The following is a 17,596-nucleotide window of genomic DNA, read 5'->3' as shown; positions in this document are numbered from 1 at the left end:
TGACTAATCCTCTTTTTCTCCTCAGTCTCTGCAATTTCAGAGCAGAGTTGACCAAATCATCACTTATTACTTTTATGGCTTTTATCTACCCCAGTTCTTACAGAATTCACTGTGCGGGTTGTAATGAATGGTAAAATGCGTCCGTTTTGAGTTGGAACAGTACCGCGCTCTACAGGAGACTAGAGGAACTGGACTTGGGACGTCAGAGAGTCGGGGCTGTCATGTGAGAAACTGGAGCAGTTCGACCAGGAAATCTCAGATTGTTGATAGGGCGACAGTTTAGCTGGTGACCGTCGGGGAGCGGAGAAGTTGTTTTTAGTAAAAAAAAAAAGCTTTTAGTTTTTATTTATGCGCCATGGCATCTCTATTCAAGAAGAAGACAGTCGATGGTAAGTTTGTTTTCCACTGATTGTAGGCTTGTAACAAATGAACAAAGTTGTTTGATTTGGTGAGCGCCAGTCAGCCACTAACGAGCATAGGCTACTGAACAAGCCTGTTTTACCAGTTTAACTGAGACCAGTTTGAAAAGTCAAGATTCATGTTTATGTTACGAAATCAAAATTGGTCAACGTGGAATCCTCTAAAGTTAGATTGTGTGTTAATGAGGATTAGCTGAAATACCCAGGCTATTTATAAACTGGTTTTTAAACTGGCTGCCTGAAACTAAACATACAATTCCACTTGTCTGTGTATTAGTGAAGGTAGCTGGTGTGTGCCACAGTGTATGACCATCGTGTAACTGGTGAACAGTTACAGTGTAGCTGTAGACATTGGTACATTGTTCAATTGATGTGATGATGCTGTCTACAGTATGTTCAAGTGTTACTTTGTAATTTACCTGCTGACTGCAACGTATGAATTCCAAGGAACAGCATGTGGCAGTGTAAGTCCTGTAAAAAAGCTGGGTTCAGATTTAGACAGAGCTAGTGAGAGAATCTGGTGTTGAATGATTGCGTGACTTCATTCTGTTTATTAAAAGACAGATGGATATAGGTTATGTTGACAATAGTCTGCTCCAATCCCCCACACAATGGCTCTTAAGTTAAGTGATGATCGTGTCAATATTTCCATTAGGATATGTTTAGGACTGTAAAACACTTATTTCAGTGTTCCTGTCTGAGTTGTCAAACGTGATGCATGGGGAAACAAATTAATCAGTCAATACACAACAGTGATAATTAGGTGTCTGTCTGTGTCTGTCTGTCTGATACTTTGAAGAGGTAGCAATATGTTGAACGAAGAACCCCAAAATATAGATTTTCAGGTCTCTTGAGGATATGTCTTACCTCGATTACAAAGGTTAAGAAAACAAAGAAGAGGAAAAAATGTCTCCATCTTATATTGCCTTGAGCCATTGAAATACTGGGCCTAATGCCTATCAGTTAAAATGTCTTAATGGCCATCAACCTTACAAGGTCAAAATGCAATAACCCTTCAGGCTATTTAGAAAATATAATGCATCAATTATAGCTAAATCACTAATTACTTTATTAAAGTTTCCATCTAAATCAATTTCAAGTTTATCTCATTCAATATGAATAATTCATTCCATGACCACAGTGTCATTGATAAAGAATATTCACTTACTGTAATTTTACTGTACTTTTATTCAAGGTCAGATAGTTGATAGGATATCTCCTCTTCTCTTTCTCTCCTCTCTCTCTGGACGTGGCGTGCCAAGGTTGCTCGATGTCGAGAAGCAGTGGTATCCCATAGTAAGGCGTGTAGTGGCGTGTGGGGGTGCGATGGCGGGCGGAGGTTAGCTGGTGGAGTTTTATAGATGATACCCCACCTTCTTTTAGACGTTGTCAATACGTCACCCTGTACGTAGATACTACACTCTCACAAGTTGTCCAGCTCTCTCTCTCTCACTGGAGTTTTGGGGGAGATGAGGCTGTGGTACCTATATCAAGGATTTTCACTATTTTAGTTCATTTCTTGTCAACATTTTCTACTTTCGCATAATTTTGTCAGATTTTGAGAGCCTATTAATCTGCAAAAACATTTATTCAACTTTTCTGCTGTGGGGATATATAATTTCTCTATCACTTTTGCCATTCATTTTACTGTAAAAGATTGACATGCTTTATAACACAACATTCACTGCTGCCATGCTTCAGTTTGGACTTTCACTGCAGGAATGATATTTTCTAACACAAAAATATTGTTTTTAAATGTTTTATATATACTTCTCTTTAGTTTTGAGGAAAACCCTTCTTTTAAGAAAAGTAATCTCATTTTCTTTGAATATGTAGCGTTTTGATCCAGTAGTGAAACAGAGGCTGAATTTAGAGTCTGGTATTAGAGCTACTGGTACCCACTCCACTGTAGGGAGAATCTCTGGCTAATAGCAGTGTAGCGGACCGTGTCCTCTACCCTAATACAGGAGCTGGGATGGCAGGGACACATTCACAGCTGTGTGTGTGCGTGTGCGTGCGTGCGTGCTCTCCCACAAACTCATAATCCACTGCTGGGTGTGTGTCTTAGGGACTGCTGTATGACTCTCTTCATGCATGCCCTCTCTTCTTCACTTCTATATGGTCCCCTTGATGCTACACTTCAAGGGTTTTATCTTGCCTTAAAACATTGATTCTTATTTGTTGTTTTTATTGCTGTTGTATGTATGAAGTCAGGAGCCTGGTGTGTTTTTATTGTTGTTCTATGTATGAAGTCAGGAGCCTGGTGTGTTTTTATTGCTGTTGTATATATGAAGTCAGGAGCCTGGTGTGTTTTTATTGCTGTTGTATGTATGAAGTCAGGAGCCTGGTGTGTTTTTATTGCTGTTGTATGTATGAAGTCAGGAGCCTGGTGTGTTTTTATTGTTGTTGTATGTATGAAGTCAGGAGCCTGGTGTGTTTTTATTGCTGTTCTATGTATGAAGTCAGGAGCCTGGTGTGTTTTTATTGCTGTTGTATGTATGAAGTCAGGAGCCTGGTGTGTTTTTATTGCTGTTGTATATATGAAGTCAGGAGCCTGGTGTGTTTTTATTGCTGTTGTATGTATGAAGTCAGGAGCCTGGTGTGTTTTTATTGCTGTTGTATGTATGAAGTCAGGAGCCTGGTGTGTTTTTATTGCTGTTTTATGTATGAAGTCAGGAGCCTGGTGTGTTTTTATTGCTGTTGTATGTATGAAGTCAGGAGCCTGGTGTGTTTTATTGCTGTTGTATGTATGAAGTCAGGAGCCTGGTGTGTTTTTATTGCTGTTGTATGTATGAAGTCAGGAGCCTGGTGTGTTTTTATTGCTGTTGTATGTATGAAGTCAGGAGCCTGGTGTGTTTTATTGCTGTTGTATGTATGAAGTCTGTTGTATGTATGAAGTCAGGAGCCTGGTGTGTTTTTATTGCTGTTGTATATATGAAGTCAGGAGCCTGGTGTGTTTTTATTGCTGTTGTATGTATGAAGTCAGGAGCCTGGTGTGTTTTTATTGCTGTTGTATGTATGAAGTCAGGAGCCTGGTGTGTTTTTATTGCTGTTGTATGTATGAAGTCAGGAGCCTGGTGTGTTTTTATTGCTGTTGTATGTATGAAGTCAGGAGCCTGGTGTGTTTTTATTGCTGTTGTATGTGTGAAGTCAGGAGCCTGGTGTGTTTTTATTGCTGTTCTATGTATGAAGTCAGGAGCCTGGTGTGTTTTTATTGCTGTTGTATGTATGAAGTCAGGAGCCTGGTGTGTTTTTATTGCTGTTGTATGTATGAAGTCAGGAGCCTGGTGTGTTTTTATTGCTGTTGTATGTATGAAGTCAGGAGCCTGGTGTGTTTTTATTGCTGTTGTATGTATGAAGTCAGGAGCCTGGTGTGTTTTTATTCCTGTTGTATGTATGAAGTCAGGAGCCTGGTGTGTTTTTATTGCTGTTGTATGTATGAAGTCAGGAGCCTGGTGTGTTTTTATTGCTGTTCTATGTATGAAGTCAGGAGCCTGGTGTGTTTTTATTGCTGTTGTATGTATGAAGTCAGGAGCCTGGTGTGTTTTTATTCCTGTTGTATGTATGAAGTCAGGAGCCTGGTGTGTTTTTATTGCTGTTCTATGTATGAAGTCAGGAGCCTGGTGTGTTTTTATTGTTGTTGTATGTGTGAAGTCAGGAGCCTGGTGTGTTTTTATTGCTGTTGTATGTATGAAGTCAGGAGCCTGGTGTGTTTTTATTGCTGTTGTATGTATGAAGTCAGGAGCCTGGTGTGTTTTTATTGTTGTTGTATGTATGAAGTCAGGAGCCTGGTGTGTTTTTATTGCTGTTGTATGTATGAAGTCAGGAGCCTGGTGTGTTTTTATTGCTGTTCTATGTATGAAGTCAGGAGCCTGGTGTGTTTTTATTGCTGTTGTATGTATGAAGTCAGGAGCCTGGTGTGTTTTTATTGCTGTTGTATGTATGAAGTCAGGAGCCTGGTGTGTTTTTATTGCTGTTGTATGTATGAAGTCAGGAGCCTGGTGTGTTTTTATTGGAAACAGTTCAATCAAGACACCACATAGCAGAGGTGGGACCAAGTCATTGTTTTACAAGTCACAAGTAAGTCTCAAGTCTTAGCACTCAAGTCCCAAATCCCAAGTCAAGACAGGCAAGTCCGAGTCAAGTCTCAAGTCCTAAACTTAGAGTTTTGAGTCTTAAACAAGTCATAATGTGCTCTTCACCAAATGTAATACCATTTCATATTTTTAACAAGAGTAATATATAGTATATTACATTTACACAAATCATGAATGCTTTTAAAAATATCTATATATATTTATTACTTGCCAAATAAATGTTATATTTCTATGGAAGTACATGGGTAGCATGAGAAAGACACACAACCCCCCCCCCCCCCCCCCCCCCCAATAGTGATCGAGGATCGCTATGGGGCACAATCGGGCGATGTAGGCTTGTGCACAATCGCCCAACCTTAACACACACACACACACTGTGTGTGGTTACAGTAGGCTAACATATGTAAATGGTTTTAGGAACAGCAGTAACATCAGGCAGGATTTAGGCTACCAACTGCCTAGCCAGTTGTAGCTCAATATTGGGTGCAATGTTCACGTTCCCGCACTGACTGACTGATTGATTTAAGTTAAAGTTGGAAGTTGTTGCGCCTCCGTCTGTCATTTTCTTCCCGCATGTTTTGCAAGTTGCAGTCCGTTTTTTGTTGATACAGCGGAGTCTTTATATCCGAAAATAATAATTTTGCGTATCATCTTTCCAAGGGCTCCATCTGAATTCACCCGCCGACGTTCCTCTGCACTGCCACGCACAACTTTTTCTCCGATTCAAACTGTAATCTGTTAAATGAAGAGTTGATGCGCTGCACACTTTTTAATAGCATCATTTTTAATATTTGGGCTTGGGGAGGGTATCAAGTCAGGTCGAGTCATAAGGCTCAAGCCCAAGTTAAGTCACGAGTCATTGGTGTCAAAGTCAAAGTCGAGTTGCAAGTCATCATATTTGTGACTCGAGTCTGACTCGAGTCTACACCTCTGCCACATAGTTTATCCTGCCTACGTTTCTAAAAGTATAAATACTGTGTTATGAAGGGCTGTTTTTAGTCTGGGTCTATCTGAACTATAAGAGTTAGATGCTGAGCTCTCTTTAGTGTTGGACCCTCTGTACTGTAAGAAATAATCCAGTTCTATGGTGTAGAAGTTGAGTCTGGTTTTTGGAGCATGGTGTTTGGGTCGGACTGTGTTATACACACGCCCTATCGGGGTAATGGATTGTGAGGAAGGGATGGTTTAGATTCCAGCCCTGTTCATGAGAAATGTCTAGTCTAGAGCTTTTGTCCCGGTCTACTACACCAGAATGGTACCGTGCTTCTATAGCTTTTACAGAAAGCGTAGCTCCATGCCCAGCATAGCTGTATGAATGAGCTGTATGTCATAAATCATTTTGATTCAATAACTGTGTATGTTTGTAGCGTAAACATTTTCTCTCTCTTTCTCAGACGTAATAAAGGAACAGGCTAAGGAGCTTCGTGGAACTCAGAGACAGATCACTAGAGACAGAGCTGCTCTGGAGAAACAAGAGAAACAAATGGTGAGACACACACACACACACCACTCACCCTATGAAGTGCTGGTAGGACAGACACACACACACACACCACTCACCCTATGAAGTGCTGGTAGGACAGACACACACACACACACACCACTCACCCTATGAAGTGCTGGTAGGACAGACACACACACACACACACCACTCACCCTATGAAGTGCTGGTAGGAAAGACACACACACACCACTCACCCTATGAAGTGCTGGTAGGACAGACACACACACACACACACACCACTCACCCTATGAAGTGCTGGTTGGACAGACACACACACACACCACTCACCCTATGAAGTGCTGGTAGGACAGACACACACACACACACACCACTCACTCTATGAAGTGCTGGTAGGACAGACACACACACACACACCACTCACCCTATGAAGTGCTGGTAGGACAGACACGCACACACACACCACTCACCCTATGAAGTGCTGGTAGGACAGACACACACACACACACCACTCACCCTATGAAGTGCTGGTAGGACAGACACGCACACACACACCACTCACCCTATGAAGTGCTGGTAGGACAGACACACACACACACACCACTCACTCTATGAAGTGCTGGTAGGACAGACACACACACACACACCACTCACCCTATGAAGTGCTGGTAGGACAGACACACACACACACACACCACTCACCCTATGAAGTGCTGGTAGGACAGACACACACACACACACACACACACCACTCACCCTATGAAGTGCTGGTAGGACAGACACACACACACACACCACTCACCCTATGAAGTGCTGGTAGGACAGACACGCACACACACACCACTCACCCTATGAAGTGCTGGTAGGACAGACACACACACACACACACACCACTCACCCTATGAAGTGCTGGTAGGACAGACACACACACACACACCACTCACCCTATGAAGTGCTGGTAGGACAGACACACACACACACACCACTCACCCTATGAAGTGCTGGTAGGACAGACACACACACACACACACCACTCACCCTATGAAGTGCTGGTAGGACAGAGGCAGGTGTAGTTTCTCAGTAGTACCTTTTCTGTAGATTGCTGCTGATTGCATCAAACGTGTGTAAATGACTGTAGGCTAATCCTGCTCCATGCTACCCCCTACCTCAACTCACATCCCTTTCCTGCGCTGTCTGATAGGCCTACAGGCTGCTTCGCTAACAGCTGGGATAGAAAGGACAGGACTGGACAGCTAGATAGCTACAGGGGAGAGAGGAGGTAGAACACAGAGTCATGACAGGGCTGTGTGAACAGCAGAATAAAACATCTCCATTTCATCCTATGTCAGAAAGATGAAAGGAAGAGTGGTGTCCCGCTGTTGTTTTAAGTAAACATCACACTGGACAGAATTGCCTCTCAAGAGACCAGCTTTTTATTACTCATTAATATTTCTCCTAATTAATGTAGTTATTATTTTTGTTGGTCTGAAAAAAAATCTATTCTCTAAGAAGAGGTAGTGACCTATTTTACAGTTTAAAACACACACACACACACACACACACACACACACACACACACACACACACACACACACACACACACACACACACACACACACACACACACACACACACACAGCTTTCCCGGTCTCTGCTTGCTCTTCCTCTGCTGGGGCTGCTGTAGTTGCTGTGCTGGGAGACTCCTCATTATTATTATTATCACTAACACAGAGACTACTGGGTCTTTCAGCACGCGCCCCAAAAACACAACTGATGTCCACATTATTATCACTAACACAGAGACTACTGGGTCTTTCAGCACGCGCCCCAAAAACACAACTGATGTCTACATTATTATCACTAACACAGAGACTACTGGGTCTTTCAGCACGCGCCCCAAAAACACAACTGATGTCTACATTATTATCACTAACACTGAGACTACTGGGTCTTTCAGCACGCGCCCCAAAATCACAACTGATGTCCACATTATTATCACTAACACTGAGACTACTGGGTCTTTCAGCACGCGCCCCAAAAACACAACTGATGTCTACATTATTATCACTAACACAGAGACTACTGGGTCTTTCAGCATGCGCCCCAAAAACACAACTGATGTCTACATTATTATCACTAACACAGAGACTACTGGGTCTTTCAGCACGCGCCCCAAAAACACAACTGATGTCTACATTATTATCACTAACACTGAGACTACTGGGTCTTTCAGCACGCGCCCCAAAAACACAACTGATGTCTACATTATTATCACTAACACAGAGACTACTGGGTCTTTCAGCACGCGCCCCCAAAAACACAACTGATGTCTACATTATTATCACTAACACAGAGACTACTGGGTCTTTCAGCACGCGCCCCAAAAACACAACTGATGTCTACATTATTATCACTAACACAGAGACTACTGGGTCTTTCAGCACGCGCCCCAAAAACACAACTGATGTCTACATTATTATCACTAACACTGAGACTACTGGGTCTTTCAGCACGCGCCCCAAAAACACAACTGATGTCTACATTATTATCACTAACACTGAGACTACTGGGTCTTTCAGCACGCACCCCAAAAACACAACTGATGTCCACATTATTATCACTAACACTGAGACTACTGGGTCTTTCAGCACGCGCCCCCAAAAAACACAACTGATGTCTACATTATTATCACTAACACAGAGACTACTGGGTCTTTCAGCACGCGCCCCAAAAACACAACTGATGTCTACATTATTATCACTAACACAGAGACTACTGGGTCTTTCAGCACGAGCCCCAAAAACACAACTGATGTCTACATTATTATCACTAACACAGAGACTACTGGGTCTTTCAGCACGCACCCCAAAAACACAACTGATGTCTACATTATTATCACTAACACAGAGACTACTGGGTCTTTCAGCACGCACCCCAAAAACACAACTGATGTCTACATTATTATCACTAACACTGAGACTACTGGGTCTTTCAGCACGCGCCCCAAAAACACAACTGATGTCTACATTATTATCACTAACACTGAGACTACTGGGTCTTTCAGCACGCGCCCCAAAAACACAACTGATGTCTACATTATTATCACTAACACTGAGACTACTGGGTCTTTCAGCACGCGCCCCAAAAACACAACTGATGTCTACATTATTATCACTAACACAGAGACTACTGGGTCTTTCAGCACGCGCCCCCAAAAAACAGCAACATAGTTTCAACCAGATATAGGATCTATATTATTCAGCACTGTGTGTGTAATAGAGGTCGACCGATTATGATTTTTCAACGCCGATACCGATTATTGGAGGGCCCAAAAAAAGCCGCTGCCGATTAATCGGCCGATTAAAAAAATATATATATATATATATTTGTCATAATGACAATTACAACAATACTGAATGAACACTTACTTTAACTTAATATAATACATCATTAAAATCAATTTAGCCTCAAATAAATAATGAAACATGTTCAATTTGGTTTAAATAATGCAAAAACAAAGTGTTGGAGAAGAAAGTAAAAGTGCAATATGTGCCATGTCAGAAAGCTAACGTTTAAGTTCCTTGCTCAGAACATATGAAAGCTGGTGGTTCCTTTTAACGTGAGTCTTCAATATTCCCAGGTAAGAAGTTTTAGGTTGTAGTTATTATTGGAATTATAGGACTATTTCTCTCTCTATGATTTGTATTTCATATACCTTTGACTATTGGATGTTCTTATAGGCACTTTAGTATTGCCAGTGTAACAGTATAGCTTCCGTCCCTCTCCTCGCTCCTACCTGGGCTCGAACCAGGAACACATCGACATCAGCCACCCTCGAAGCAGCGTTACCCATGCAGAGCAAGGGGAACAACTACACCAAGTCTCAGAGCGAGTGACGTTTGAAACGCTATTAGTGCGCACCCCGCTAACTGGCTAGCCATTTCACATCGGTTACACCAGCCTAACCTTGGGTGTTGATAGGCTTGAAGTCATAAACAGCGCAATGCTTGAAGCACAGTGAAGAGCTGCTGGCAAAACGCACGAAAGTGCTGTTTGAATGAATGCTTACGAGCCTGCTGGTGCCTACCATCGCTCAGTCAGACTGCTCTATCAAAGCATAGACTTAATTATAATATAATAAACAGACAGAAATACGAGCCTTAGGTCATTAATATGGTCGAATCCGGAAACTATCATCTCGAAGACAAAACGTTTTTTCTTTCAGTGAAATACGGAACCGTTCCGTATTTTATCTAACGGGTGGCATCCCTAAGTCTAAATATTTCTGTTACATTGCACAACCTTCAATGTTATGTCATAATTACGTACAATTCTGGCAAATTAGGTCGCAACGAGCCAGGCGGCCCAAACTGTTGCATATACCCTGACTCTGCGTGCAATGAACGCAAGAGAAGTGACACAATTTCACCTGGTTAATATTGCCTGCTAACCTGAATTTCTTTTAGCTAAATATGCAGGTTTAAAAATATATACTTCTGTGTATTGATTTTAAGAAAGGCATTCATGTTTATGGTTAGGTACAGTCGTGCAACGATTGTGCTTTTTTCGCAAATGCGCTTTTATTAAATCATCCCCCGTTTGGCGAAGTCGGCTGTCTTTGTTAGGAAGAAATAGTCTTCATAGTTCGCAACGAGCCAGGCGGCCCAAACTGCTGCATATACCCTGACTCTGTTGCAAGAGAAGTGATACATTTTCCCTAGTTAAAAGAAATTCATGTTAGCAGGCAATATTAACTAAATATGCAGGTTTATAAATATATACTTGTGTATTGATTTTAAGAAAGGCATTGATGTTTATGGTTAGGTACATGTTGGAGCAACGTGTACCTAAGCGATTATATGCAACGCAGGACAGGCTAGATAAACTAGTAATATCATCAACCATGTGTAGTTAACTAGTGATTATGATTGATTGATTGTTTTTTATAAGATAAGTTTAATGCTAGCTAGCAACTTACCTTGGCTTCTTACTGCATTCGCGTAATAGGCAGGCTCCTCGTGGAGTGCAATGTAAAGCAGGTGGTTAGAGCATTGGACTAGTTAACCGTAAGGTTGCCAGATTGAATCCCTGAGCTGACAAGGTAAAAATCTGTCGTTCTGCCCCTGAGCAAGGCAGTTAACCCACCGTTCCTAGGCCGTCATTGAAAATAAGAATGTGTTCTTAACTGACTTGCCTAGTTAAATAAAGGTGTAAAAAAAATATATATATGGGCCAAATCGGCGTCCAAAAATACCGATTTTCGATTGTTATGAAAACTTGAAATCGGCCCTAATTAATCGGCCATTCCGATTAATCGGTCGACCTCTAGTGTGTAATGATTTGAATTTATAGCCAATGTATTCTATACAACAACTAAGTTTATTATTCACATGAAAAGGAACGTTTTGTCACTTATCTAGCTGAAATATTTCCCTGGTCCAGTGAACATTAGATCAGTCTGTCTCTATGTACATTGTTGCTCAGATGATGCCATCACACAATCTGTCAGTTGTAGCTCTCGCTCTCTGTCTCTCGCTCTCTGTCTCTCTCTGTCTGAGGCAGTAGAACATCAGTAATAAGCTCACATCAGCAACACTCATCATCCCAGTCAGTCAACACTAAAACTCAGCTAGATCAGCCTAGATTGCCACTGTTAAATATTTACAGTGTCATTTTTGCTCTATGGCAGATGTTAAATATAAGCATAATTATTAAGATGCTTAGGTCTTATATTTTCTGTCTATTCTTAACATGAATCTAGTTAGCAGGCAGACAGACACCACCTGTGTGTATCTCTGAGGGTTATATAATAAGCCTCCTCAGCTGTTTAGCAGAGTTCTCTACCTGAGGAGAGCACTTCACAATCAGCTCCTTCCCTCAGCTCCTCTCCACCCTACGCAGCACTTATCTGCCTAATGGCAGTTTAACCCTCATATGCACCGGCAGAGGGAAGGGGTGGAGCATTTGGGAGTATTATTCCTGTAAACTGTAATGATAATCATTAATAGATAATTGTTTTCAGGTCTGGCTCTTCAGAACAAACACATAAACACAGACACCCAGGGCTGCAGCTGAATCTGTACTGTTTCCCAGGGGACATGTACAGCCTTGCGGTGTGTTTCCTCAGGGCGAGAGGCTGATTTCATGTGTTTATCGAAGCTAAGAGAGGCCGGTAGCTCTCAGGTGTTTAGACCATTGCCAAATCATACTATTTACAGTGTTTATACTCTAACAGGGCTCCCTGGGGAACCTGATGTATATGTATTGTATACAGTATGTGTATGTATTTATACTCTAACAAGGCTCCCTGGGGAACCTGATGTATATGTATTGTTTACAGTATGTATATGTATTTATGTAAACAGTATGAGTGTAGTGAAGTTTCCTGATTTAAAGCCAGTCAGAAGCTCCCCCTTGATAATTCTGCACCTGTTCCTTCCCTCCTAGGAGATGGAGATAAAGAAGATGGCTAAGTCTGGAAACCGGGAAGCCTGTAAGATCCTGGCCAAGCAGCTGGTCCAGCTGAGGAAGCAGAAGAACAGGACCTACGCCGTCAGTTCAAAGGTCACCTCCATGTCCACACAGACCAAGGTCATGAACTCCCAGATGAAGATGGCTGGAGCCATGTCTGCTACGGCTAAGGTAAAGAGCACCATACACCAAGTTAGTGTTTTCTGTGTAGTAGCTCCACACATACATCTGTGTGTTTCTGTGTGTCTGGGTAATTGAGGCCAAAAGCAGGCCCACTAACCCAGTTAAAACATTCAAACAGCTTCTCCAAAAACAGCAGAACAGTTCAAAGGATTCTTCTCCTCCCGAGTGTGTAATAATTAGTCTCTTAGTCTGTCTATTATTTCCTGTCATCCCCTCAGGATGGTAATGTTTGTCTGACTGGGTGGAGATCCTCCATCCTACACCTGTTTACAGCTCAGACACGCGGATGACATCCGTACACATCTTAGCTGTTATCAGTTAGGCTTCCGGTCATGTTTAAAGCAGCATATCTAATTAGCCAAGTCCGAGGACTATATTAGCCCATCGTGTTTAGAGCTTGGAATGTGAACTAGTTAGTCACTAAGTATTTGTTAATGTTGTTATTCATGTATTAATGATCAATCTTTTTTTCTAATTCAAAGCTGTCTGTTAATGAATCATAATCAGGATGGTGATTAGCTGAAACAAGGTGATGAAATGAACGTGTTTAGGGAAAACAGCTCACCATTCTGGTAGAACATAACTCAATGTGTGTGTTGTTTATCCTCCTATGGCTCCTGCTACTCTGGGTACCACCATCTGTCTTCATTGTGGAGGAGAAAATACAAACTTTTCACCAAAAACGCCAAACCAGCCTCTATATATAGACACACACCACTATGCAGCTGCAGAGAAACCTCTAGAAACAGGGACACACTCTCAAACAGTTTGGGAACAATATGCAAATGACATCTAATTAGAGGCAGTGTGTGCAGCTCGTTTGGCTGTTTTAGGCTCCGGAGTGAAACTAGGCCATGACTGTACCAACACACAGGAAGAAGAGGTAGAATCCCTCTGTGTTGATAATGTGCGTACATGCTCTGGGAGTTGTGTATTGTCTGTGCTGTATGGTGTAGTAGTATTTGTGTTGTAACTCTTGTGTGTCTGTGTGATGTCAAGACGATGCAGGCGGTGAACAAGAAGATGGATCCTCAGAAGACCCTCCAGACCATGCAGGACTTCCAGAAGGAGAACATGAAGATGGGCATGACAGAGGACATGAGTAAGAGCTGCTGTCATTGGCTCCCTTGCCTAGGATTTAAATATTTAAAAGATGCACAATAGTAACAGAAAAAAAACAGTCAAGTCCAAACCAAATGCGTTTACCTGGTGTTTCAAAGACCTGTTAACTCACAGCTTTTAACGGTAAACTGACTAGTACCTCTGTCTCTACCTCTCTCTGTCTGCCCCCTCTTCCTCTTTACTCCTCTCCCTTCATCCCTCCAGTCAACGATACGTTAGACGAGATATTTGACGAGTCAGGTGACGAGGAAGAATCTCAGGACATTGTGAACCAGGTTCTGGACGAGATTGGCATTGAGATCTCTGGAAAGGTAAGATATACTGGCCTATACCGTACCCCAGTCACTTCCCTCTATAAGCAGTCCTCTGGAAAGGTAAGAGATAGTCCTATACCATCTCAAAGCCTTCTTCCATGTGGATGCTGTGAGGTGTAGCAGACAGACAGGCATACAGACAGGCAGCTGGAGGAGAGGGGGATAGCCCTTAGCCTGCCTGTTCTTATGGGAAGGTAGTCTGTAGATTGTGCCTGCATGTCTGTCAATATGTGCTGTATGGGAAGGTAGCTGGGTTGGGTTGTGCCTGTAGTCTGCCTGTGCGTGATGATATATGAGATGCCGTTAGTGGCTGTCCCCATCTGGCAGAGAACCCACTCCCCCTGGGGGACAACATGTGTCACTACACCACACCGCTCTCAACGCAGAAGAGCCACTGTACTATGTGTGTTGTAAACATGGCCGGTCCGCTCATTAGGCAGGATTAGGCAGCCACTTGTGGCTGCAGATAGAAAAGGGCAGCATTTTCTGAGCTAAACAGATCAAGACGCACCTCCAACAACACATAAAACCTCACATAATTTTGCCCTAAAACAATGAAAATTTCTCTCAACGTGTCATTTTGGCTTTTTAGGTGAGCGCTGATGCTGCCGTGTGATAAGCAGTGCCCACTTTGTCAAAATATTTGTTTGTCCGTTCCCAGCGCGCCTCTCCAGGGTGCTGTTGGAGAGATGCATCTCTGCTGCGCTCCACCAACGTTCTGTCAAAAAAATCATCTAACATAAATCATGTAGCAAATATAGGATATGGTAGAAATAGTATGTGGCCTTTTCTGTAGCCTACAGACTGGAGATAAAATGGATGACAATGTAATGAGACTTTATATCATGCCTAACCTAAATGGTGCTCAAATCAAATAAAAAATGCGCTGTCATGTTAACAGACAACATATCCTAAAAACAGGACAGGTCAAAGTGGAATGGACAATCACAACTGTTGTCCAGGAGATGTCATGATCAGTGGTTTCAAGTTTGTATCTGTCAATTTTTGACAAGCTGATCATAGCGAAAAAGAAAATACTTCTACATTTCCCGATATGTAAACACATTGCAAATAGGCTCACGATAACTCCTGATAAAGTTGGGTAGCTGATATTCCGAGCTTAATTAGCCAAATTGATTTGTCATAGGGATCAGGACTAATACAGCCAATGGTGGGTCTACCACATGGATGGGCATTCATAAAATTCCATTGTGGGCTGACATGGTATGCTACACCCCATCTTTTGGATGTCTTTTTTTTGTGTTTTACAATCAGTAGGCTTACCACAGATGGGCGTTCATAAAATGACATTTCAGGCAACACCGTAGGCTACATCTCAGTAAGCACGGACTGACGTCGACTCCTTTTGGACGTCTTTTTTTGGTGCAGTCCGGACCGGCCTTGATTTCAATGACCATGGACGTTGATTTTTGGACCGATCCGGGCCAAATCTGAACCAATCATAGATGTCTATGTTTTCTTCAGATTTTGTCCTGTCTGGACCAGCCTTGATTTGGCCAAAACATAGACGTCTATAAATTACAGTCAGAACCAAAAATAAGCCTGATTTCAATATCTAGAAAATAAGTATTTTCAACTTTCACACAGAACTGAAAATGAACCTAATTTCAACATCCAGGAAAATTTCATTTTCAACATCCGTAAAAGACACCTTTACAACGTCCTGGAAAACATGTATTTTAAACATACCTTTTCACCTTTCAGTCAGAACCTACATTTAACCTAACTTCAACGTCTCGGAAAGATGTCTTTTCAAAGTAATTTTGCCTACTGGGACTATTCTAGTTTTGTGGGGACGGAATTTTTTGGTCTTGCCAAGGGCGGCAGAACAGCAATGACCAGCCCTGGTTGTAAGCCCAGTGTCAGTGTTAAGCTGTTGTAATGTGTGTGTTGTAAGCGGAGTGCCAGTGTTAACCTGTTGCAATGTGTGTGTGTTTCAGATGGTGAGAGCCCCAGCAGCAGGGAAGAATCTCCCCACTGCCTCTCCTAAACGGAAAACACAGATCTCTGACGATGAGATAGAGAGACAGCTCAGAGCACTGGGAGTGGACTAACACACACAGACACACACGCACACCATGGACTAGGTCTGTGTACTTACAGGCTGGTGGTCCATGTGTCGGAGACTGGGAGACTGTGGCTGGTAATGAATATGTAGTGACTAAATTATGGAATAATAGAATGTCTTATTATGACCTAAACTACAATCTGCTGAAGGATGGGGATATTTATGTACATACAGACAGTTGACTCCGGTGACTTCAATGTATACATGATATTTTGGAAGGACCAATCCTGTGGGAGGATGAAGTAATGATGATTGTTTTGTGCTCTCACATCTTTAGGTACAGTACTATAGACGCTGGTGGTGTCTGTCTAGTACCACTTACATTAACTCTAGGAACGACTGACAATGTGTCTGTCTAGTACCACTTACATTAACTCTAGGAACGACTGACAATGTGTCTGTCTAGTACCACTTACATTAACTCTAGGAACTACTGACAATGCTTGACTTTTTCACTAATAAACATTTTGCATGAGAATCTATGGAATCAGTTTGACCAAACTGCGTATCTGTTAGGGACATACAGTTGAAGTCGGAAGTTTGCATGCACTTAGGATGGAGTCATTAAAACGCGTTTTTCAACCACTCCACAAATTTCTTGTTAACAAACTACAGTTTTGGCAAGTCGGTTAGGACATCTACTTTGTGCATGACACAAGTAATTTTTCCAACAATTGTTTACAGACAGATTATTTCACTTATAATTCACTGTATCACAATTCCAGTGGGTCAGAAGTTTACATATACACGAAGTTGACTGTTCCTTTAAACAGCTTGAAAAATTCCAGAAAATGATATCATGGCTTTAGAAGCTTCTGATAGGCTAATTCACATCATTTGAGTCAATGTACCTGTGGATGTATTTCAAGGCTTACCTTCAAACTCAGTGCCTCTTTGCTTGACATCATGGGGAAATCAAAAGAAATCAGCCAAGACCTCCAGAAATCTATTGTAGACCTCCCCAAGTCTGGTTCATCCTTGGGAGCAATTTCCAAATGCCTGAAGGTACCACGTTCATCTGTACAAACAATAGTACACAAGTATAAACACCATGGAATCAAGCAGCCGTCATACCGCTCAGGAAGGAGACGTGTTCTGTCTCCTAAAGATGAACATACTTTGGTGCGAAAAGTGCAAATCAATCCCAGAACAACAGCAAAGGACCTTGTGAAGATGCTGGAGGAAACAGGTACAAAAGTATCTATATCCACAGTAAAACGAGTCCTATATTGACATAACCTGAAAGGCCGCTCAGCAAGGAAGAAGCCACTGCTCCAAAACCGCCATAAAAAAGCCAGACTACGGTTTGTAGAGAAATGTCCTATGGTCTGATGAAAAAAATATAAATCTGTTTGGCCATAATGACCATCGTTATGTTTGGAGGAAATAGGGGGAGGCTTGCAAGCCGAAGTACACCATCCCAACCGTGAAGCACGGGG

General features: G+C 42.1%; 1 protein-coding gene across 1 annotated transcript; it reads left to right on the top strand.

Moving 5' to 3' along the window:
* The first annotated feature begins 198 nt into the window (after window positions 1–198).
* Window positions 199–16,641, top strand: chmp2ba (charged multivesicular body protein 2Ba). Its single transcript, XM_029711731.1, has 6 exons — window positions 199–389; window positions 5,911–6,002; window positions 12,426–12,620; window positions 13,632–13,734; window positions 13,959–14,065; window positions 16,030–16,641. The coding sequence occupies exons 1-6, from the start codon at window positions 356–358 to the stop codon at window positions 16,141–16,143; spliced, it is 645 nt and encodes a 214-aa protein (XP_029567591.1). The 5' UTR covers window positions 199–355; the 3' UTR covers window positions 16,144–16,641.
* The last annotated feature ends 955 nt before the right edge of the window (window positions 16,642–17,596 follow it).

This window comes from Salmo trutta, chromosome 24, assembly GCF_901001165.1.
Source record: "Salmo trutta chromosome 24, fSalTru1.1, whole genome shotgun sequence".
Classification (NCBI taxonomy): domain Eukaryota; kingdom Metazoa; phylum Chordata; class Actinopteri; order Salmoniformes; family Salmonidae; genus Salmo; species Salmo trutta.
Note: the sequence above shows the minus strand (reverse complement) of the source record. Positions and strands in the feature narration are given on the sequence as shown.